The 25,925-nt window shown below is 45.4% G+C and overlaps 1 protein-coding gene across 1 annotated transcript; it reads left to right on the top strand.

Moving 5' to 3' along the window:
- The first annotated feature begins 3,539 nt into the window (after positions 1-3,539).
- has2 (hyaluronan synthase 2) lies at positions 3,540-22,320 on the top strand. The gene is made up of 4 exons (XM_056602789.1): positions 3,540-4,274; positions 15,222-15,848; positions 18,678-18,779; positions 18,959-22,320. Exons 2-4 carry the CDS (start codon positions 15,222-15,224, stop codon positions 19,886-19,888), a joined length of 1,659 nt encoding a protein of 552 aa, XP_056458764.1. The 5' UTR covers positions 3,540-4,274; the 3' UTR covers positions 19,889-22,320.
- Positions 22,321-25,925: the final 3,605 nt, after the last annotated feature.

Raw genomic sequence — 25,925 nt, 5'->3', positions numbered from 1 at the left:
GCCCGCTACGATTGAGCCGCATCCCAGCCTCGAAGAGGGAGCCAGTTTCCACCCAACACATTTCCCAAACGCGTCTTCGGATCATAGTTCTAAACCCTGTTTCTCTCTCCTTTCCCCAGGGCCCAGGTTCTGTCGCTGCTCCCACAGATCTGCAGGGTCCTGAGTCCTGGCCATCTTCGGAGGGAATGCCCGCCAACGAGGCGGGTCAGGTGGACCAGATGACAAACATAGAATACCCGTACGTATTTTGAGCGCCAGGCTCTCCTTGAGCCAGGCCGTTCACAAGCCATACCTCATCTAACCTGGATTGACCCAGGGCTTTGACTTTATTGTTGATCGCAAAATAGATTAGCTCATGGAGGCGAACACGGCTATTCTGAACACAAGGGGTTTCCACGGTGACAATGGAAATCCGCTGGTTTGGACGCAGGCTTGCTTTGGTGGAGAGGAGGACCATCTGGAGGGAGGCTCTCCCAAAGATTCTTGGGCCTGGTTCTTCCACCCTCGGATGACTGGTGGGTAAACGGCGCCCCTTCCTTGCAGAAGTCCCCCATACTTTTGGGTTCTGGGGCACCGATCACCATCAAGTGAGTCATGACACTGAGACAGGGGAGGAGAATGCAATCGGTGGGTCCATCAGTAAACGGTTCTCCAGGCAGAGCACCCTGACCCCATGGCCGGGCGCTTTAGTTGGCCCCTCGCTGAAACAGATCATGGACATCCCTAAAAGTGCTGTTGGGCCCGGTCCCAATAAGGGGGCTCCCCTTCGAAGTCATCGCTTTGTGCTAGCCCTAGCGGATTATGCAACACGATATCCCATCCATTTGTTCAATAAATCCGTCTTCAACATCGGCCAAATTCATTTGTTTGTTATGGTAATGAATTATACTGTTTTCCCTCCGCACATTTGGATGCTTGATGATCCCAATCTGGAATTTTAATCTAACAATTTAATTCAGTGACCTAAGGGGGGCTCATTAGTATCTATTTAATAAACTCGGATAAATAATAACCTTGTGAACTGGGATAATAATTGAATATGGAGATTTACGCTTAAACCCACAATGCATAGTGCTTTTCATGGGATTTCTTACTTATTATTTCTTATCGTTTTTTACAATTTGGTGTGCATAGAGAAAAAAATACCCAATTTTCTGGCTAAGATCCCCCTAGCCATCCCAGGTATTTTAAACTACTCTTTGATTCCCTAAGAAGCTGCGCTCTATAGTGAAGGATAGACTCATGGTCTCATATGCTGTTTAAATTCTGAGATACAGTGATATTATTGGTCTATAATACATCAAGCACGTATGTTTCCCAAGAGCATGTCGTCGAATCCTTAACACAGAGGGGGGTTGGTGTAAAATCATCAAATCGTTTCATATCCAAAGGAGGATCGGCGAGACAAGAACAAGTGACGTCCCACCAATACACTTTCTGCCGCTATATCCGTCAGCGCCTGTTGAAGAGAAGTGTAGTACATTCACACTCGTAAAGCAGTCACACAGACAGGGAAAACCCAGTAAAACGCTATATTTATTGGTGACTGCGGTGAAAAGTGCCCCATGTTAACATTCGTCCCTGTGACATAAAGGGAAAGAAATTGAGAAAAATGAAACGGACAGAGGGAAACACTGTTGTTGTCACAGTTTTACAGATTAACCAAATAGTAAAAACCAAACCACATGTTCAGCGCCATCTCTGGCTCTGGTTCTCTTTCTTCCAATTGGTGCCAGGTGATGAAAATTGCTATAGATTGGTGCCCCCATGAATTGGTGTTGGGTAAATTGGAGCGTTTCTGTCACTGATCCCCCATTCATTCACAAAGTTTTGAAAAGTCAGAAACAAAAGGGTTGGCTTAATTTGGCTCCATTCAAATGGTTATGAATGCAAGTGGCCGTGCATCAAATTAGGTTTTTCCCCCCCCTAAGACAGCCCTGAGGCCGTGCAGTGTGGAGCCCGGCCCTCATAGCTCTCCCTCCTTGGGTCATAACTGCAGAAGGACGACTAGCTGCTGATAGCCGTGCGAGTTCTGGAGAACAATCGAGGAGGTTAGATATTGCAGGATTCATCAATCATGTGATTACATTAATTAGATAAATGATTTAGCCTACAGGGAGCCAATGGCGTTTGACGCTCTGGTTATGCAACGGCGGTGTTGGGCTGCTGACCATGTGTTCAACTGTTGTTGCCCAATGGTCTTGTTCTGATCCAGCTCCCCTTTTGTGGACATTGAGCCCTCGATGGACCGTCATCGGGATGATATAAGTCTCACTTTTCCCTTAGAATCCTCCCAGGATTTCAAATAAACTAAAATGGACACAGAGACATAAGGGGGAGAGGGGAGGCAACGAGTAATGTGCGGCCCTCATGACAATCAGGTCCCTGACTGTGGCTGGCTGGCGCTGCGTTCAGTGGACCCACCGGAGCTTGGAAGCCATGTGTTTTCACAGCAATATGCATAAGCAATCGCAGCCTCTCGGGGTTTGGCTTTGCTGTGGCATTGCAATTCATCAGCTCGCTGAATGCATGTGCTCACAAAACCTCACAATGTTTTGCAAACGATAATGGAGAAGGGAGGTTGGGGGGGGGGATGTTTGTTTGTAGAACGTCCTGGCCTTTGGTCCATAGGGCAACATCATGTTAGTTATAATAAGATATTCACAGGCAAAATATTGCCTGTGGAGAATTGTTTTATCTTTTCCTAGAAGATTTTGCTTCGTTTGTTTATTTGGTATACTGTGGCTGTTAACAAATTCCCTGACAGCTTCGTTTGCGCCTACCTGTTTGTTTTGCATCTGAAGTATGTCAGTAAGACATGTTGGCCTGAGATGAGGTTCTAAATTATGTGGCGCAACCTGCTGGCCAAATACAGTAACCGCGTCAAGGCAGTAACCGCGTCAATGAATTGGATGACCGCAGGTCATTCATATCATATTAAACGCAAAGACCTATATGTCATTCAAACGAACAATTGGGTTGTGAGGGCTTCGTTTTATTTTCATTTTATTCATTTATATTTGCATCGGTAAACAAATTATACGATTTGAGAGGGAATACTGAAACAGCTCAGCATTTTAGCTGAGACTGGCAGCTAGAACCGCCAATCATTTGGCTTACATTATTTTGCTCTGCAATTTTAAATAGCGTCTTATTCCTGACTCTAGCAGTCTGTATTAAATCGGGAGAGTAGACTATGCCATGGACCAACTCTGCATCAGCCTATTCTCTCTCTCTCTCTCTCTCTCTCTCTCTCTCTCTCTCTCTCTCTCTGACACATAAAACCACACACACACACACACACACACACACACACACACACACACACACACACACACACACACACACACACACACACACACACGCACACACGCACACACGCACACACGCACACACACAAACAGAAACACGTGCACAAACACACAAGCGTACGCAAACGCACACGCACACGCACACACTTTGCTCCTCCTCATCCCTAGCCCCTTCCCCCCTATTAAAACAACTCCAATCTGTTCCTGCCGGGCAAAACGGCTCAGGAGCCAAAGGAACCGTAAACGAGGCTGTACACAGTCCAGTCGTCTGGAAGGAATTAGACAGCTGAAACTAACAGCGTTGTAGAGAAGTGGCGAGAGCTTTTGACCACTTACTTCCCTGCTCCCTAACCTGTAACCTGGACGCTGTCGGGGAAACGAGACCTGCGTACACCCCCCTTAAGGCCAACATTTGAAACACAATTGACTTAAACAGTCAACGTTTTGTAACTTTTTTTTTTTCTCATGTGAATGACAATGCCAAAGTTGTCTGCTGCGCTGTTTCTCTGAGTTAATGTGTGTGTCAATTTTCCTCTTTTTGAGTCATGTATTCCTTGTCTCAGGGCGGGAAATTTAAACGTTCTGCTTTATTATGTATAGGGTAGTTATGTATTTAATTATTTGATACGAATCAAGCCAACAAAAGTTTACCCACCGGGATGTCTTGCGTGTGTGCTTCTAAAAAGCACGCAGCTCACCACTCGCAGAATGACAAGCTGAGCAGCGAAGAAGATCCATCCCTGAACGTGTTCATTCATTCCCACGTGAAGAGAAGCAGCCTGTACCGCTCGTTTCTTCCTTGATGTGTGCCATTCTCAGAGGATTCATGAGACGCACGAAAAAAGAACTTTCCTGTGAAACTTTGCTGAGAACTTTTCAGCCTGTCGAGGGCTTTCAGGAGACGCCGGAGGTGACTGGATCCTTCTCCGGGACGGGGGCGCAGGACCACACAGCTGTTCCAAGGTAGGATGATGCTGCTACTGCTGGGGAACCGGCGACCCTTTGGAGATTTGCACGATTTAATGCGTAAAACAGACCGTTCAGAGGAACGAGTGCCACTATAATGAAAAACGCTTCAGTCTCAGACTACTCTTGGTAATGTCATCAAAATTAAAAGTTAAAATCTCAAAGAAAATCTCAAAAATGTATTTGTCTCTAGATAATTGTATCCACAATTAAGTTTTTCGATTAACTTGGTTTGACTATTCAAGTATTTGAGATGCACTTCTGTGTGGATTGCTAAAAAAGAGAACGACGCAACAGGGTGTGATGCTTGGAGTTGTAGAGAGAGCCAGAAGTCATGAGTCACGTTTGGGTTTGGTCCCCGTGCGTAAAAGTTGGAATAGCGCAGAGCTCTGAGCGTCTAACAGACCCGCGCGCTCTTTTCCCATTCCTAGCCGGTGAGAAAATAATCACATATGCTCTTATGTTTGGCCATACGCAGTTCTGTCTTTTTTGAGCTTATATTAAACAAATTTACGTTAAACGAACTTGAATTCTGTCAAAAGCATGCTCGTTGTTCATTATTTTGAATCTCCAGTGCCTCCTCTGAGACACTCGCATGAACCAATGCATAGACGTCACAGGCTATACGTCATTTGAAGGGGAGTCTGGGCCAACGAGAAGTCTGGGATCGGACAACTCCTTTCATTTAGATAGCACTCAATAGGAGAGCGCTAATGGATGCCTAGACCTTTAATAATGAAATCCTGTTCAGACGCACTGCAAAGAACCAGATGCCTAACCTATGAAAAAATGTTTGAATACAATTAACAAAGTAATACGATGCAATATAAATAAGACACATACTCGACTACAGTAGGCCTACACTTCTCGACGACAGTATATATAACACTTCTTCTAAAAGGCTTTTGGTAGGTGTTACCTTGAGGAGTGACAGTCTAGGGTAGCTTTTGTTTTGAAACAGCTTTTTCTCTCTTTCCTTCTCTCTCCTCTCTCTCTCTCTCTCTCTCTCTCTCTCTCTCTCTCTCTCTCTCTCTCTCTCTCCTTCCCTCTCTCTGTCTCTCTCGTCGTGTCTTTGCACAACTGATACCTTTCCAACCATTTATACACCACAGGCTGGCCTGCTGACCTACTTCTGGGGGCCCCTAACATAACTGCTGCCCTCCACCCATACCCCACACACACAGCGACAGACGCGCCCACACACACACACACACACACACACACACACACACACACACACACACACACACACACACACACACACACACACACACACACACACACACACACACACACACACACACACACACACACACACACACACCACACAAACATACTGTCCAAGGTAGAAGGGGAGATATGAAATAGAACTGGTTTGCACAGGACGCCATTCCACGACTGGTGCCTATTAGGACTCACGTGCACTTAAAGCTCACCGTGGGGGGTGTCAGTGTGTGTGTGTGTGTGTGTGTGTGTGTGTGTGTGATGTTGTCTGCCAGCTCTAGTGTGTAGGCCTTCGGGGGGAAGGGGAGGGGCTCTGAATGGGAGGCAGGGAGGTCCTTCATGTTGGTAGCCAATCGCTTTATGTTCCCTACACGCACAACACATATTGGCACACTTGCAATGCCAACCACACACACACACACACACACACACACACACACACACACACACACACACACACACACACACACACACACACACACACACACACACACACACACACACACACACACACACACACACACACACACACACACACACACACACACACACACACACATACATTGCACTTTTAGAAGTTTTTAACGGTGGCTTGTCTGGCGTTAAACACGATCATCAAGCTGAACAAGTAGCCAGACCCACGTTGAGTCACTCATGACGTGGGCTGTCTTTACAGTGGGGGGACTGGGGCCGATGTGAATGCATGCGTGCATATGAGCATGCATCGGCTCCAGGATTAAACGTAATGAGGTGTTCGGCTGCCAGGTACAAGTCCTTTACTTTTCCAAGTGTTGTGCCCTTGTCGAAACGCTTCATTACAGTATGTGTATACTATCCAAATAGGTCTACTTTTAGTGTGTTTACAATAATTGTACACACTTGTTTATAGTAAAGGTACATAACCCATAAAAGGTCATTATAATCATCATTATATATTATTTATTAATATACTAATAATAATACTTAATAATACTAATAATTATTGCTATTTTGATTTTATTAATCATTCTTAGTATTGTCAGTATTAATATAAGTGTAATTATTTTTGTTAATAATAACAATGACAAAGCGTAAACCTTGCTGGAGTAACCAGATCTTCACAGTAGCGAATCAAATCAATGACTTCCTTGAAGAAGATTCTCTCGGATCCCCTCATCTTGAGGCATCATGTCCTATCATGGTGGGGGTGGCGGGGGGGGGGGGGGGGGGGGGCTTTCACCCGTGGCGACCACACACACACCAACAGTTGTCTGCTGTCACTGAGGCGGGACGACAAGAGCTCTGATAGCAGGCCGGTTCCGGGACTCTGTGCTATCATGATGGGGGTATATCTGGAGCACACTGAAGAGGTGTTGGGAGGATTACTGTGACAAATGAGAGAGAGAGAGAGAGAGAGAGAGAGAGAGAGAGAGAGAGAGAGAGAGAGAGAGAGAGAGAAAGAGAGAAAGAGGGAGAGAGAGAGAGGGAGAGAGAGAGGGTGAGAGAGAGAGAGAGAGAGAGAGAGAGAGAGAGAGAGAGAGAGAGAGGGAGAGAGAGAGAGGGAGAGAGAGAGAGAGATAGAGAGAGAGAGAGAGAGACAGACTGCGGACAGACAGACGGACTAATAGACTGACGGATAAATCCCATGAGATTCCCATTCCCTCCATTGTTGCAAAACTGAACAACTCTGGTTTCATCCGTTTTCAGTGCCTTGATCTATTTTCCTGTCTCTTCCTTGTGTTGTCACACAATGTTTTTCCTTGCCATCTCCTTTTCCCATCAGGCTGCTGCGACCTTCTAACATCCTATGCAGGTATGCAAGGTTTGCACACATACAGAGAACTGTATTTGTTCGTCCATTCATTCAAACGAAGCCTCATTCATTGCTTCGGTCTGGTATAAGATCAGGACCGCTTGGATAACCCCGACCACAGAGATAATCCCCCTGTTGAGAACACATTCAGAAACACCTTCAGAAACGTGGCCTGCAGAGTCTCAGATGTTTGGTGTTAGAAATCCAAGATGGAAGGAAACTCCCTTCTAGGTTTTGGGGGCGAACCGAGCGGAAAGAGCTAAGGCTTTGGGGGAGGAAAAAAGGAGAAAGGGTCCAATAACAACATAACTGTGATGATGGCCGTCTGCAGCGACATCACATGCAGCAGACCTCAATTAAAAAGAAACGTTGTGGTTAATTACTGTCAGTCATGAACAGCACCGGAGCAGTAGCATGTTTGGAGGACACCCTGCCAACGGTGTAAATGCCTCTCTGTGACCCCAAAAGAGGAGAAGCGGGACACGGATCAGAGACAGGCTCGTGTTTGGGGCTGTCCTCCGCACATCACATTCTGAACATTGTGTTTCTGGTGCGTTGGCGGATGCAGCCTTTCTGGCGGGGATGTTTCGGGGCTGTTTGTAGAGCCATCTCAAATCCTACCCCTCACGCATCAGGGGAAATGAAGGACAGGGGAAACAGGACGCGCTCTCGTGCGTAGAGGGTCCTTAGAGGACTGCTCGGTGGAGCTGTCTTCTTTTGGTGATGGAGTCACAACAACGACACGTTGTCATGTAATGGGTTGGGTTCAGTTATGAAGAGTGGGGCAGGGGGAGAGACAGAGAGAGAAAGTGCTTCCAAGTGGGTTCAATTTGTGTGGACGTGCTTCTTGTACCCACTGAAAACAACCGCCTCATTGTTTTCCTAACCTTCTCCTCATGCCGTATGAGTAGATTATGACATGAGTGCAGTATACATTACGGCAACGTCTGTAGTACGCACAGACCACATCTATGAGGCGACCATTTCTAAAAATGCTTTTGATCGTTCAAACAAACAGCCGTGTCACGTGACTACAACACGTAGCAGCTTCACTGCGTTGCCCTTTGTCACACTTTACACCAAAATCTGACCTACATTTAGAAGTGCGGTTTTCTCAGACAGATGTTCATGGTTTATAGTACTCCCAGGCTAAGGAATAAGGAAGCCACCAGCAGATCATATATTCCCCGTAGCATCTCCTCGGTGTTCAGGGGAAGCAAGGGCCAGGGGTAGACATGAGCTGGACCACTCTCTCTTATCCATCATGAGAGCTGTCTGGGTTTTAAAGGCACCTGAAGGCATCCTCCCTGGTCCAGCCCAGTGCAACCCCACATTAGACATGAATACACATAAGTACATACATCTGTGCAAACCTGTTGGCCGTTTCCCTTCTTACACATATAACGTAAGATATATAGTAGGCAACATGATTCATCCAGGAAGCAACTCCAAGACCCAAGCCCTGAACTGAATACCAGACCTAGAAGTGAGTATAGATACAGCAGAATCCCATTCCTGTAAGAGAGAGGAAACGCACAGTGAAGGGACATGAGCATTCGGCTTGTAGTCTGTGTCTATCAGACAATAAAAATGCAACGGGACACGTGTGCGACATGACAAGTGTGTTAGTTTATTACTTTGTAAATTAGCCATTGGCTTAATAGGCTAAAGAATTTGAAAGCCACAAGAAACTCTCCGATTGGATGAGACAGCATCCGGCATCATTCAGCATCAGTTCCAAGCCTCGTTTGTGAGAGCGATGAACATCGGGGGAACATCCGATGAAGAATATCGGACATACAGTTGCAGTTGGAGGCCCATACCATTGAAACGTTTCCATCTCATGGTATATATTTCCAGTGACGTTGTAGCTCCAGCTCCAGGTGTGAGCTGCCTCCCTAGCAAGGGCTACAGCCACGTGTGATTTGTGCCTGGCACACATCTGGCCCGGCATTTGGTCTCCTTGTTTTTTTTGGGGGTGCATTTTTTCTTCTTCCTACTGGTGAAACATTTCTCTATGTGCGTGTAAAATATCTGCTGAATAATTGCAGAGTTAAAAAATGCATGAGATATATACGGCTTGACTTTATTAGGGATAGGAAATAACTGTCAGGGTGATTTACGCAGTTTGGGTGTGGAGCATGCCGTAAAGACACACGGGTGTGTGTGTGTGTGTGTTTGTGTGTGTGTGTGTGTGTGTGTGTGTGTGTGTGTGTGTGTGTGTGTGTGTGTGTGTGTGTGTGTGTGTGTGTTTGTGTCTGTGTCTGGCGAGCTCTGCCATGTTAAATGTTCCATAGCACGCTGGAGATCTTTCCTGTTCCCTGCTGATCACGCTTCAACTGTTCTCCCTCTGCTCTTTGCTTAGTCACTCTCTCTTCACAACACTCTCACACACACACAAACATGCATGCACAAGAAATTTGCGCAGATACACATACACCTACACACACACACACACACACACACACACACACACACACACACACACACACACACACACACACACACACACACACACACACACACACACACACACACACACACACACACACACACACACACACACACAGCCACAAGCACATGTATTAAACAAGCACATGTATACATCAGGACCACATGCAGCAGCAACAAGAGAGAGAAGTTAATTGCCCTTCCAGACAGCCTGCATAAATAACCCGGCCTCTCAAACATTAGGCCAGCTCTACGATGGTATGACACACACTTCTTCACGTTCCTCCCCACTGTTTGGTGAGCCAAACAGCATGGTGCTGTGAGAGCAGGTCAGGCCCTGAGATAGCTAATGCTTGGGTTTCCTAGAATGTGAGTGAGATCAAATGACTGAGGGAGACTCATTTGTCTCTGAGAAACCAGTTGGTGGTTTTGTTTTCAAATCAGAATACCGTCCATGATATGATTTGTGGATCCAACCCCTCAACCCCCATTATTATTAAGATGCTGTATATCAACGGGTAGTGAATGGGTCTTTAATTCAACACGTCTCCCCGTGACGGTACATTAACAGCATTTTGGACAACTTTGAAACAGATTCTCTGTGCATAAGTGGTCTTCATGCTGCCGGGGCTGGGTTGTAAATCCTTAGTCACCATGAGGACTGTGAGGAAGACTTTACTTCTCCTCTTTCACTCCCAATGCTGTCGTCAACTCTGTCGGCATCTTGCAATAATTCGGAAGCAGTTTGTTTCCGGTCCATTTCCGCATTCCTGATGTCAGTGTGATCGGCCGAACCTGGAAACACTGAACCAATCAGCTGTCAGCAATCAACAAGTGACAATCACCATCAAATATCAAACAGATGCGCCCACCAACCCTCGATCTATCTCGTCTGTTATAAACAGATGGAATCCATTCGGGATTAGCCAATCATCCAGAATATGTTTCCAGCGGGTTCAAAGTTGGTTCCTTCAATCTGTTTGTTTGTATTCATCTGTTTGGTTTCACTTTGTGTCTGCGCGTTCATGGTGTCCTCCACTCCAGGCAGCATCGCGATGACGCTGAGCGCAGGCCTTGCACATCTTTAATCGGTCAGTTGGTCCAGTCCTCTGAGTCCATCTGACGTTTAACACGGCCCTCGTATGTTATCACTAATCCAGAGCCAGGGGGAGTGCGGCCTCGGGGAATATTCAATAACGTCAGACTGCGCAACGCAGCCCCCATCCAAGGTTACCGAGCAAGTTTCAAAGACACTCGCATGCAGACACACACACCCATGCACATACACGTGCACAAACGCACACACACATGCATCCATACACAATGGGATGTGGGGAGGGATTAAAACATTGACATGTGGCATGAAACAAACCCACTCATAAAAACATAACGTGGTCTGATATTATCCACATGTGCTGGTGAAAAAATCATAGTCATCGTAGTTATACACACACAAACTAACGCACGCACGCACACACACACACACACACACACACACACACACACACACACACACACACACACACACACACACACACACACACACACACACACACACACACACACACACACACATACTAACACACACAAACACACACACACAGACACACACACACACACACACAAACTCTCAGGCACACACTAAAACATACACACATGCAAACACACACAAACACAGAGACACACACACACACACACACACACACACACACACACATACACACTCTCAGACACATACTAACACACACACACGCACACACACACAAACACAGACACACACACACACACACGCACACACACACACACACACACACACACACACACACACACACACACACACACACACACACACACACACACACACACACACACACACACACACACACACACACAAGCACACACACACACACACACACACATACAGACAAAGAAAACAAAACATATGCACACACTACTACGCCTAGATGACTCATCCACAGGGACCTCCTATCTCACAGATGGCTCTTGGATTAGAGGCTTTATCTCATAGGATGCAGGGTCTCCTCGGACAGACATAAGTGAAACTGACTTTCATTCCCCCTATATGTAATCCCTGGACATCCTGAAGTCTGATGTGTATGTAGAGCCATGATCGGACAAAGAATATCGCTCCACATTAGGGTGATTCATCTGAAAAAGGTTACCCAAGCACTGACTGAGATCACACTGCTGTCTTGTACATCATGTGATTTGAATAGCGGCATTGTACTTAGTTTAGTCGTCGCTGGTGGCGAAAAAGTTCAATCAAAGGTTGACCAAAAAAGTAAATATCGGGCCCCATATCTAGATGTAAAACCATACAGATTAGATATGGATTATGTGTTGAATATGTGTAATCTTTTTTTGCGGGTAATAATTTAGAATAAGGTCACATAAATTAACCATTAGTTAACTTTGAAGGTTAGAGCAGAAATAGGCATTTACTTACTAATTAACAGGTAATTAATCTTCTAGTAATCATTTACTAATGGTATTAAGGATTGGAGAACCTGGTGTGCAGTCTAAGCAATTTGAACTAACAAGAACTGAACTACAATACCCAAACCTAACCCTAACCCGCTACCCCTAGCCCTCACCCTGACCCCTATGCTAATGCTATATAATAATGGTTAGAGCTGCGTTATCTAATGTTAATGGACGGTTCATTAACGACCCCTTATTGTATGGTGCTACCTAACTTACTGTGGTCACATGAGTTACAGGAGGGAAAGGAAGCGGGGTGATGGAGTTTACTCTGCCCTGCATTCCTTTTACGACACACACACACATACACACACACACACACACACAACCACACACACACACAAACGCATACGCACACGTTGATGTTCTTTCACTTACAGATTGTCCGCTCCGTCTTTAAGCACACGGGCAGGGTCACTCCCTCCCTTGTTTTCCTTTCTAAACTGGGTGTTTATGTGCACATTTTATGTGCGCCGACTGTGTGCATGTGTGGGTACAGTGTGTGTGATTGTCGGCGGCTGTAGTGTGCGTGGGTGTGTGTGTGTGTGTGTGTGTGTGTGTGTGTGTGCGTGCGTGTGTGTGTGTGTGTGTGTGTGTGTGTGTGTGTGTGTGTCGGGGGTCTTGTAAAAGCGAGTCTGACGTTAAAGGGCCCGCCACGTGCCAGGAGGGGTTGCTCTGGCAGGGGTCTTTTCATCAAGCGATCAAATGAACGAGGCCTGACTCCCAAGCCAAGGGGCGTGTGTCCCCCCCCTCTCTCTCTCTCTCTCTCTCTCTCTCTCTCTCCCGTTCGCTCTACATCTCAACCACTCGCTCTAACTTGTCTTCCCCTATGTTTCGTACATTGTCGCTGTTTCGTTTTCAACTCAATTTGTTTCGCTCTGCTTGCTCCTTCGTATTCCATTAGGGTTCGTTCGCCCGTCCATTTCATGAGGACTCCCTTCTGTCACGTCTTCTCCTCTGCTCTTTCTCGTTCGTCTCTTCCTCTCCCCTCTCACCACCTAATTGTTACCAGTCACTGCCTGTCAATGATTGAGTCTGAAGGGTGTGGAGTAAAGCCGAATTAATAGCACGTTAGGGAACGTGAGCAACATCAGTGTAGGCTACGATGCCAGGCATCTCTTCTCTCTCTCTCTAATTCTCTCTCTCTCCTAATCTCTCTCTCACCCTCCCTTTCCCTCTCTCTCCCTCTCCCTCCCTCTCTCTCTCTCTCTCTCTCTCTCTCTCTCTCTCTCTCCCTCTCTCTCTCCCTCTCCACCTCTCTCTCTCTCTCTCTCTCTCTCTCTCCCTCTCTCTCTCTCTCTCTCTCTCTCTCTCTCTCTCTCTCTCTCTCTCCCTCTCTCTCCCTCTCTCCCCCTCTCTCTCTCCCTCCCTCTCTCTCTCATTGGACCCTCTCTGTCTGTTGGGTGTAAGTGTGCCTGCGGTGTGCAGAACTGCTTGCCGATCCGTGCACACTGTCCAACATAAGCGATCCCTTCCTTCCGTTTTTAAATTGTGAGAAGGGGCTTACACCCCCCTCCCCACTCCCCCCCCCCAGCTTGCACATTAGCCAGATCTGATAGCAAGGGAAGAGAGAGCCACTGTGTTAGGAGACACTCGGCTGTTTTAAAGCAGATCCCGTCCACAAGAGGGCATCTCCCTGACTCGGGGAACAGGGTGACTCGTTGAATGCACCGGTTGCCTGCTGAACCCACAAACTTCATTGGTGGCTGATCCCAGGTGTAAAAGAAAGTCCTGCAATGTGTTTCCCCCCAAGGCAATCGTCATTGATGAGTGTTCGGCCTACTTCTTTAATCGATGCGATGTGTCGGCTCAGCTGGGCTGTTCATTTACAGGAACGTGTGAATTCCATGCCCTCCGGAGCAAGTCATTAAGGCAGATGGCTATAACGCTAAATTATTGGGAGAACCAGTCAGTGGAGGTTTTTTTTCCCAAAAAACATGAAATTCCCGAATCCCAAACGTTCTCCCATTCTTCTTCCCACGAAGATATAAACAGATGACATCACAGGGTGGTCCGCGCTGCGCAGTGAGTGCAGCCGAGCCGGGCCACGTTGAGAGTGTCCCTCCGACGGCCTGCCAAACAGATGGCGATAGCAGCAAAGGGAGGGCCCACGCAGAACATTACAAGCTTTTATCGACGCAGGACCATTACGCACACACACACACACACACACACAGCTCCTAGGAGCTGACACACCACCGGGAGACACAGGGGGAGGGAGGGTGGTCTTCGAAGTGTGCTGCACAAAAAGAGAAATGTATATAGCTCATCCTCGGCCCGTTCAAAGGCGACCGCACTCCGTGGTTACGGAGAAAACAAAAAAAGTGTACAATAAGGTGGAGCAGAGTGTGTAAACACGCAGTAAAAAGTTCCGGCCAAGTACCTGGATCGAGGACTTGGCCGGATTCGTTGCCAGTTTTGCTGTTCATTAGGTCAACAAACTTTGGCAATGCCCCCCCCCCCCCCCCCCCCTCCTCCCACATGTGTTGAGAGCAGACGGCGAGTCAACGGCGTCTGACATTTACGGGGACGCTGTGTGAGGCTGGAGGTGGAGAGAGCAATAAAGAGGGAGCGAGATTTTAGTTGGGCGTAAACTGTAGTATAAATTCCTTTTAATGCACAAACTGCTTTAAGAACAAACTGTACACAAAGCCGTTCAATTACATCCATATAATCCTCCCTGGGAAACCAGAGAGTTAGAATGTCAGGCCAGAGACAATGTTTATCTGTGTTAATGATACATTATCCGATTGATGTTTTTATGTCCCTCTGGTTTTCATACAAACACAGTCTCTGGAATCGTTGCTATTTTACCCAAAAAGGTCTTTAAACTAAAATAAACGTATCTCAATAGATATGGATCTCCATCAATGGAAAGTTAACGTGTGCCTTTGGACATTCATGACGTCGTTTTTACAAACTACTTTTACCACAATCTCCATTCTCCACGCTTCCCCCCCCCCCCCCACCTCCAGATGAAATGTGATCAAGCGCTGACCTACCTGCGCATCTTCGGGACGACCATGTTCGGCATCTCCCTCTTGGTGGGCATCTCCACCGCCTACATCATGGGCTACCAGTTCTTCACCACCGAGCGCAACCACGTGTCCTTCGGTCTGTACGGCGCCATCCTGGTGGTCCACCTCGTCATCCAGAGCCTGTTCGCCCTGCTGGAGCACCGCAACATGCGGCGCTCCCTGGAGACCCCCATCAAGCTCAACAAGTCCCTGGCGCTGTGCATCGCCGCGTACCAGGAGGACCCTCAGTACCTGCGCAAGTGCCTGGTGTCGGTGAAGAGGCTGACCTACCCGGGCATCAAGGTGATCATGGTGATCGACGGCAACAACGACGACGACCTGTACATGATGGAGATATTCAAGGAGGTCATGGGCTGGGACAAGGTGTCCACCTACGTGTGGCGGAGCAACTTCCACTTCCGGGGGCCCGGCGAGACGGACGAGGGCTACGCCGAGAGCCTGCAGTACGTGACGCAGCTGGTGCTGGGGAACAAGTGCGTGTGCATCATGCAGAAGTGGGGCGGCAAGCGGGAGGTCATGTACACGGCCTTCAAAGCGCTGGGGAGGAGCGTGGACTACGTACAGGTGAGTGCTGGGGGGGGGAGAAGGGAGACGGCGGGGGATGGATGGAGGGTTTGTTTGATGGACGGATGGATGGATGGTTTGTTTGATGAATGAATGGACGGATGGATGGATGTGTGGATGGATGGATGGATGGATGGACGGATGGATGGATGGATGGATGGATGGATGGATGGATGGATGGATGGATGGATGGATGGATGAATGGATGGATGGATGGATGGATGGATGGATGGATGGATGTGTGGATGGATGGATGGATGGATGGATGTATGGATGGATGGATGGATGGATGGATGGATGGATGGATGGATGGATGGTTCGACCATGCCATCCATAAGGGGATGGATCGATTTTGGGGGCGACGTGTAGATTGAGTCATAGGCAAACGGGTGGAAGGCAGATGGGATTGTTTTGAGGTGATGAATGGATGGTTGAACATGGTGTGGTTGAATGTACATAGCACAACCAAGAGAAGTGGAATTAATTATGAATTAGATTGATAGATGGCTGGATGGATGGACAGATGGATTTAGAGTAAAGCATGGAGGGAAAAGAGAACAGGATGATGGGATGCCTGCATGGGAGAGGGAGGGAGGAAGGGTTGTGCCAAGATAAATACAAAAGCAACAAAGAGTCTTTTGTGCTGCCGTGGCTGTAGGCAGTGTGTCATGAAGCACTGAGTGAAAATCAGCACGAGTAGCCCTAAACTAAGGTCTAATTTCAGATGTCCTCCAGAATATTGAGAATGACGTCATTTATACAAAGAGCTAAACAATGTTGGATCGGTAACCAGACATGTACCGTGTTATGAGTGCTCCTTCTGGTGGAATTTGAAGTCAAATGTATTTCACAAAATAAATGTTGCACTTATGACATGTAGGATTATAGTTTATAAACATCTGTAGCATTACATCACACAAACAGCAAAGCACATAAAAAATGCTTTGGCTAGCTTAAAATCAACATGTTTAAGATAATTGAAGTTTAAAAAATGGAAGGTTTACCTTTCGGCAAATTTCATGACATCACAAAAATATTTAGCCGATTTTTGCCCCAAAATATGATGATTGCTAGGATTTCTTTCTGGTCATTTTTCTGTCAAAGTCAAACTTGTTTGCAATACACCATGTGGTTAAGTACAGTGTAGATGTCAAAGATTAGTTTCAAGCTCACCCATAATCCAATGAAGAAACGACTGCACGATGAGAGCTGCAGTTTCAGCTCAGTGATGTGTCTTTCCGTGTTATTCTCCCAGAAAGTCTGCATGCTTCAACCTTATCGCATTACAAAGGCTCACACCTGGGAACGTAAACAGTCTTCACCTTTTGGCCACCAAGGTGATGCACTGCTAAATCTGTGCATGTGTGTGTGTTTGTGTGTGGGGGGGGGGGGGGGGGCAGGGGTGTTAAGTGCTTTACGCAAGGGCACAGGGAGGAAGAGGGTCGAAGAAGTAATAAGGACAGAGTTATTTTTCCCATCAGGTCGAACTCATAACAGCTTCCTTTTGGTCATTACGCTACCCATTTGATCCGTTTCACAGAGGACCGATGGGTGAGAGATTATTCTTCAAGAGAAGAAGAAGAAGAAGACTTAGCTTTGGGTCTTTACAAACTCAATTATGTCAGATCCAGGTCAGCCGGTGGATCACCTGGGATAGTTTTCCTGGAGGCTAGTCACCCAACGAGGTTGTGTTATTATGAGATGCCCTGACTTCCCCCGGCCTTCTGACACACAGCGCGATGCTGCCATGGGAATTGGGTTGAGACAACACAGTGTAGAATTGATTATGTCTGAATGGAAATATTTGGGGATTAACGTCCAATTGTTGCTGAGCCGGGCATTTTGGGATAGTACGTTTACAGAAGTTCTCTTTTTGGGGACAGCTTTGTAGACCTCCTGACTGTACACTAGCTTCAGTGGGCTGAGCAATAGTGCACGAAGCAAAGTACCTCATGCCTTCAATATCAAATCAAATGATCTAACCATACTTTACCATACCAGATTCAACACCACAAAAATATTCCCAGGCAATTAATAAAACACACTCATTCATGTAAATTCCAAAAATAGCTAAAACTAGCTGTTTTAGCTAGAGTTGGCTTTTTGCTGTCATGAGACGTGTTTATTTTGCAGATGCCGGGTATCTGCTGTTTTAGTCTTAGATTAGGAATGAACAAGCTCTTAAAGTTAGGCAAATGTTTTCTTCCTTTTATGGACTGCTCAGAGAGGCACTTAGTTTGAGTAAAGAAACAGAAAGCAATAAAATAAAACAGATTAATCGAAAGGTAATGATGATAAAGTGTTGTTGGCGTTTGTTTATCGCAAATACCTCTAAACCTCTAATAGAAGTCTAGTTTGAGGTTAAGATAACACAGACCAATTTTCATGCATGGAGAAACAAATATCTTCATACCTACAGTGAATATTGACTCATGCACGATAAAACATCTTTGAAACGCAGAAAGTCAGAATCATTCTCTCCTCGTGATTCACACTCTGCTGCCACAAGGAGCCGTTCAGAAGAAGGGGGGGCGGGGGTGGAGTCTGTGAGGTGAGATTTTATGAATCATCAGACGTCCCCAAGGCCTCAATGACCTCACCTTCATGACAACACCGGCCTCATGAAAGGCCCCTTTCAAGCACCACGGACCGCGGCTTCTCAACCAAACTTTCTTACTGTCTCATCCTCATATGCTACATAGAAAACCATACTCAGATGATATCAATTCCCCCCAACACACCTCGTGCGTTAACTCTACCTAGTGAAACTGTTTACTGAGCAGGTTTCCGAGACGTAACGATACGTGTGTTTGCTGTGCTTCATTCCAGGTGTGTGACTCGGACACCATGTTGGATCCCGCATCGTCGGTGGAGATGGTGAAGGTTCTGGAAGAAGACCCCATGGTGGGGGGCGTAGGGGGCGATGTACAGGTAAAGCCGTTCTTACACACAAAATACAAACCCTCTCGCAGTGGTTGTATTTCTTCTAAGTATACTATCGACTGCGTCTGGATCAGGAGATCCATGAAGTTTCACCAAGTCATGTTCCCTGCTTAACACAGAAGCCAAATGTAGGATCATGGAAGACTCATCTTGTTTTCCATCCCTAGATCCTGAATAAGTACGAGTCCTGGATCTCCTTCCTCAGCAGCGTGCGCTACTGGATGGCGTTCAACATCGAGCGTGCGTGCCAATCCTACTTCGGCTGTGTCCAGTGCATCAGCGGACCTCTGGGGATGTACCGCAACTCCTTGCTGCACGAGTTCATGGAGGCCTGGTACAACCAGACCTTCATGGGATCCCATTGCAGCTTCGGGGATGACCGCCACCTCACCAACAGGGTTCTGAGCCTGGGCTACTCCACCAAATACACGGCGCGGTCTAAATGCCTGACCGAGACGCCCATCACCTACCTGCGCTGGCTCAACCAACAAACGCGCTGGAGTAAGTCCTATTTCCGGGAGTGGCTGTACAACTCAATGTGGTTCCACAAGCACCATCTGTGGATGACCTACGAGGCGGTGATCACGGGCTTCTTTCCCTTTTTCCTCATTGCCACGGCGATACAGCTGTTCTACCAGGGGAGGCTGTGGAATATCCTGTTGTTCCTGCTCATCGTGCAGGCCGTCGCATTGATAAAGTCCTCGTTTGCAAGCTGCCTGCGGGGCAACATCGTCATGGTCTTTATGTCCTTCTACTCTGTGTTGTACATGTCGAGTCTGTTGCCGGCCAAGATGTTTGCCATCGCCACGATCAACAAAGCCGGGTGGGGTACGTCGGGACGGAAGACGATCGTCACAAACTTTATCGGCCTGGTTCCGATCTCCATCTGGTTCACCATACTCTTTGTCGGAATCCTCTACACGGTGATCCAGGAGACGAGGAAACCCTTCCCGGAGTCTGAGACCATTGTCCTAATCATAGGGGCCATCGTGTACGCCAGTTACTGGGTCATGCTTTTGACTTTGTACTCAGTTCTGATAAACAAGTGTGGGAAGAGAAAGAAAGAGCCACATTATGACATGGTTCTGGACGTATGACACATCGCCAGCGGCTGTATTGTCCTTTGAACTATCTTGAGAATACTTGCTTACTTTCAAAACAAACCAGGCCCCCAAAAATCAACTCCACATGAAGATAGCCTCACAAAAGCCTTGGCTTTAACATTCAGCGACAGACAGATATAGCACCGGTGGGTGCATACAAATCATCCTAATACGTGTACTTAAGAATTGATTCTTTACCAGTGAACTGGGCTATTTTTCTGCCTGGTCACTACACCAGCCAATATAATCACTCACAATGTTTTTCTTATGTCTAAGTTACTTGAAAGGTTGTGTCCACTCAAATTCAAGTAAACTTTTGTGAAAAAAATACACTCACCCATAGGCATTTTTCTTTTTTTTGACTGAAACCTTAATGTATTTGAAATAATTTTGTTTTGCTCATCCTTCATATCAGTGCATTGAGAGTTCTGAGTGGACACAATCTTAACAAACTTTTAACGTATTATTTTCTTTTACTATTATCATACCACTCAAATTGCCTTTGGCAACTGACAATCTGATAGACAAACCATGATCTGCTTCACAATAAAGGATCCATTGCAACCAGAGTCAACCACCAGAACAAAGATTTACTGTACATCCTCCTTCTCTTTTCTAGTTTATTTTAAGGGGATTATCTACGGTATCCCTCGGGAGAAGGTTTAGCAGCTTAGAAAGGTTAACAGCTTGTTGAGCTGCTCTTTTCTTTCAACGTTTACAAAGGGAGGACATCTTAATCTGATTACCGGTGGATAGAACAATAAGAAACCTCTGGATAGGTTACCAGGTGAAAAGAATGATAAATGGTGTAACATTGCTGCTGTGACTGTTTTGTTTTTAACAAATTCAATGGATTTCTTTTCTTTTTTGTTCATGTGTATCCAACGTAAATTTCAGAACGTTTTTTTTTTTATGGCAAAGTGAATGATAATCATCTTGCGGCCGACTTGGGCTTGTTACGATTCAAAGTGTTTCACATCGCCTTGCCTTACATCTGCCCTTGCTCACTTACTTCCTGCACTGACAAATAGTCATGGGAGTGGGTCAATCAATCGTGGCATAGACATTAAATATCCTGGCAGTTGATGAATAAGGAAGGGGTGATCGATCTTTGTTTTGTTTTCAAACATGCTCCCGGTGTTGCTACGTGAGTGAACCCCCATGCATACAAAATATATAGAAGGAGGAAAAAACGTCAACGTTGGAACTGAACAAGGGCACTTACTCTTTAAGAAAACAGGCATTTTGGAATGTAATGAGTCCTTTGTTTCCTATGGACAAGGAGTGGGCTTGAGATAAATTCCTATGCACTTTTATGTCTCTCCGATTGTCCTGCAGAATGCTTGACACATAGTTGATGGGATGAAATACCTCAGTGGATCTGTTTGCGTTGCATCGCGGTGCCAGGATGCTGTTCAAAGACTGGCACATTCTCAAAGGTCTTGTGTAATTTATGATCTTTTGTGATACATATATATAAAATTATAAATGCCCTTCTTTATACGCAGTTCCTTCTTAAGACCAAGCTGGATTCATTCGCCTTGTTGGCCTTTTTGCTGTAACCGATGACCTGTTATTTGTTGTACGTTACCTATTGTATTTCATTAAAAAAAATTATATAGGCATCTATTTTATTTGTTTTGCTTTGACACCAAAGATTCTCTATTTTCTTTCTTTTTTTTTATATGAAAATTGGAAGTTTGACAATGACCTGTGTGACCAAACAATGTGAAATTATGAGCTGGGGGATTGTATGCAATAAAAACAAAATAAAGATGCAATTTCTAGGATAAGTTATTGATTACCAGAAGGATAATGAATCTGTGTTTTTCTGTGCTTTGATAGAAAGACAATGTATTTATGTAATAGTGTTTTGTGGTCCATAGGTGACTGTTTATGACAAATATTTGTCATATTTTATGACACTGCAAAGAAAGCCACCAAAGCAAAATATTTTTTGATAATGTGTTATAAGTGTTATTAGAAGTGTTAAACCAAAGCAAAACTTTTTTTTGAAGCAAAATAATGCATAGACATCATTTTGAAAGTTCAGAATCAAAGCCTGAATAGAGTTAACGTTAACAAAACTCCTATCGCATTTGGGGACCGTCATCTAATATTTTTGAAAATATTTTTCATTAAAACCACACAATACGGGAGAACAATCAAGTATTTGCACATGAATGTATGTGTATTTTTTTCCATGATATGCAAGCCGTGTGCCGTACTGAGCAGTTAAAAAGGACAAATGTTTTAATTTGAGGAAAGATTTTATATTTACCAATTTATAATATATGGGAAAAGTGATGAATTCAAGATGTTCATGTCAGATAATGTGGGCAGTGTTATCAAAGCACTTTTGTGTTGTGCCAAATAAAATGAACTGTTAAGTTTTTCGTATTTTCCTGTGTAATGAATTGCTTATTAAATTCCTTTTTTAATTATTGTCAGCTGAGTCTTTTTCTTACATCAAACGTCAGCCATGTTCACATTTTACATTCAATTATTTATTTTGGTTTTGAAGAAACATATCATTTATTTGTCTTCATCTGATTGTTATGAATAATTGCACATTCTTAAAGAACAAGAACTGCTTTTTTTAGGAGGTTTCCATGAAAATATTGTGCTGGAAAGTATGAAAACTGAGATGTATATATTCACTGTAATCAATTTAACAGAAAAAACTGCCTTTTGGACCAAATGCCTTAATTAGGGTGACCAGACGTCCTCTTTTTCCCGGACATGTCCTCTTTTCGAGACCTAAAAAATGCGTCCGGCAGGGATTCCAAAAACGTCCGGTATTTTGCCTCGTCGCAAAAAAAAAAAAAAAAATATATTATTGTTATTATCTTTTTATTTTTTTTTGCCTCGTCGCATATTTGTGTTTCTGGGTCTTTCACATAACCTACTAGTTATTACCATTGTATATGTCTATGGTTATTACGGCCTTCAAAGTTCTGGAAATGGTATCTCCCTTACGTTCCACCTTCTTGCGCGAGCTGACTGTAGAGAGAGTCTGTCATTGGGCGACCGATCTCATGTGCTCGTTGAGAAGCACAGCCGTGTATAGACGGAATGAAACCCCCACTGAAGTACGTAGGCTTCAGCTTCAGGCTTCACGATACAAACCCCCCCCCCCCCCCCCCCCCCCCCGTCAACAATCTTGCCCGGGGCGCAATTGGACTTACGCCTCGTGCCCACTGCACCGTCAGTCAACGGACGTCAGAAGGCGTGGCTGACGGATGGGGGAGTAGTCTTTGCAGATGCATCCGTCAGCCAATGAAATCGGTTCGCCGGGTTCTTCCCGCTTCTTCCTGCTTGTTGCGAGGCAAAATTACCCGCTTTCCCACTTTCCAGTATCGTCAGAGCCCGAGTCGCGTCACAGTGCTTAAATTTGCATACGCGATCTGATTGGATGACGGATCCGTCGCTGCCGAAAAAGTTGAACATTTTTCAACTTTTTGACGGTGGCGAACGCTCCAAGTCAACTGACGGATCCACAATGCATTGCGCGACCGTCCCCATTCAAAGTCAATGGGCAACGGACAACTGACGGAGGTAGTGGGCACGGGGCGTTAGGATCGCCACTGTCTGCAGCCATGCCTAAACGTAAATGTAAGTTCACGGACGAACTAAAGAAAAAATACCCATGTTTTCGCACCCCCCCCCCCCCCCCGCGACGAAGTGTCCTCTTTTTCACAAACTCAAATCTGGTCACCCTACCTTAATGCCTCATTATTGCATTAAGTAGCCATTGCAGACAAAGCAAATCTACATTAATCTAAAAAAGAATCTGCAGTTTGTCCCTTTTTGCTTATTGTTAGCACGATTACTGTTACAAGGTTGTCACAACACTCAGTGTTTTCCCTGTCTGTCAATGAATGAACTGGAATGGGTTTTAAGTGAAGCCAAATTAACATTAGCCACATTCTGAAAAGTTAGCAACATCATTGGAATCCGCCAAGCTTTTCTTTCTAGCACTATGGCTAGCTAGCTAACGGATCCCCGCTGCAACTCAGCTACCCCGTGGATAGCTTTGTGCTTTACTCTCTGTAGTGAGTGAAGAAATCCGTAGCCTCACCAATCAGACTTTCAGTTAATAATCAAAAGTCTGATAGCAGACAAGCTCAAATCTTGGTGACAAGCACCTTTCCTTTTCTTTGGCTTAATATTGACAGATCATGTCGCTGAAGGCGGGGATCCATTCAAAAACTTGGCCAGACCTAGTCAACTTTCCCAGCGGGGAGACGACCCAAATATAAATATAATGGTGGGAAAATATACACAAATAATAACCTCCAGCCTGCATCCAAGGGAGAAATCTCAAAACGGAATCATCAAATTCCCCAATGGACCCTCATATCCTGTTTGACAAGTATGTCTCATTATGGAGCGATACAAAAAATAAGGTTGTTTTACCTTTACTTTACGCAATGCCTTCAGTTTAGAGTTTGCTGCTATGAACATTGTGCATAGCTAATGAACACTTTTGGTTTGATTTCCGATTTGTTGGCCATAAACCATAATGTTATAAGATTTTGGGTTGTAAAATATATGTTGGCCGATACTGCATTGGAAGGATTAGGACTTTGTTCCAAAGCCAATCCATCATCTTGAAATTTGACAGAAACATGTTGCAAAGTGCAGCATTTTACCCCATTTCTCAGTTTCCCCCCAACACACCCACATATATGCACACACCCACACATGCATGAATGCACGAACATATAAACACACACACGCACACACGCACACACACACACACACACACACACACACACACACACACACACACACACACACACACACACACACACACACACACACACACACACACACACACACACACACACACACACACACACACACAGAATCAGCTTTGACCCAGAGAACATGTTTTACTGCCAGATGTTCATGCAACATCTGGTGGTGACAATTTGCCAACAACTTATGACAATGGTGAAAAGATACTTGTTGGAGATGTTTCCCATAGCCTGACAGAAACTGAGGGAAAGGTGAGGAAGTTCATTTGAAATTGGTCATTTGTTTGTATGAATATATACTTGTTCATGTAACATACACGTATCTTCTCATCAAACAAGTTGAAAATAATAATGTTAGACATATATAAAGTTTTGATTGTTCCGGGTAAACATTTTAAACTCAGTATAGCGAAGTGAAGGGTCACCCACAACGGAATGACGCTGATGAGTTGATGTAAGAGACTCTGACTTTGATTAGTGAGGAAGCAATTCCTGTATCGAGGTCAATGGCGTTGGCGTACACACAAATACTGCACATGTATCGTGTGTTGCAGCGGACCGTACTTTCATGAAGTGTAATTGAATTGACCAACATTCAACACCATATATCTTCATGCAGGAAATTACGAGGTGAAATCCCCCAGAAGGGAAGGAAAGTAAGGCCCTTTGTGTTTGTAGCAGATCTATACAAACAGAGGTATTGAAACGACAGTATAACACGAGCCGAGGCTGTACACCATTCTGCTGTCCATATGGTGCAAGGCACCAGGCAGGGCGGGGAACCTGGTCAATGGGTTCAGAGGGGAGGGGCGTATCCCCTCGGTTGGAAGGCTTTTAAATTGTCAAAAATTTCAGACTGAACTGGGGATATCTCTTTGACAAAGGAACGCAGCACGGCATATTTTATTATTGTCAAATGCAAGCATTTTCTGATGTTCCCCAAACTGCTCTGTAGTATAGAACAATGTTGTCACCACTCCGCCGCCATTCCAAGTCGTTCATCCCCTCTGCAATTCGACTACTAAATGCTCCGTAGTTGTGTATGTGTATTAATTGTTTGTATGTTACTGTGTCTGTATACAAGCTGCTCAAACTAATTGCCCCTAGTGGGATTACTAAAGTTGTATTGTATTGTATTGTCACACCCGTACTCAATTACTCTGCACTCTCTCCACTTGGACTTGTGTTCCCCGTGGGACCTGTGTACCTGGTGTTTAGGGTTCTCCTCCCAGGTTGGCTAAGGGTAAGGGTCATGCTCCTGAGAGTCA

The sequence above is a fragment of the Gadus chalcogrammus genome, chromosome 11, assembly GCF_026213295.1.
Source record: "Gadus chalcogrammus isolate NIFS_2021 chromosome 11, NIFS_Gcha_1.0, whole genome shotgun sequence".
In the NCBI taxonomy this organism is placed as follows: domain Eukaryota; kingdom Metazoa; phylum Chordata; class Actinopteri; order Gadiformes; family Gadidae; genus Gadus; species Gadus chalcogrammus.
This window is presented reverse-complemented; position numbering and strand designations above follow the sequence as displayed.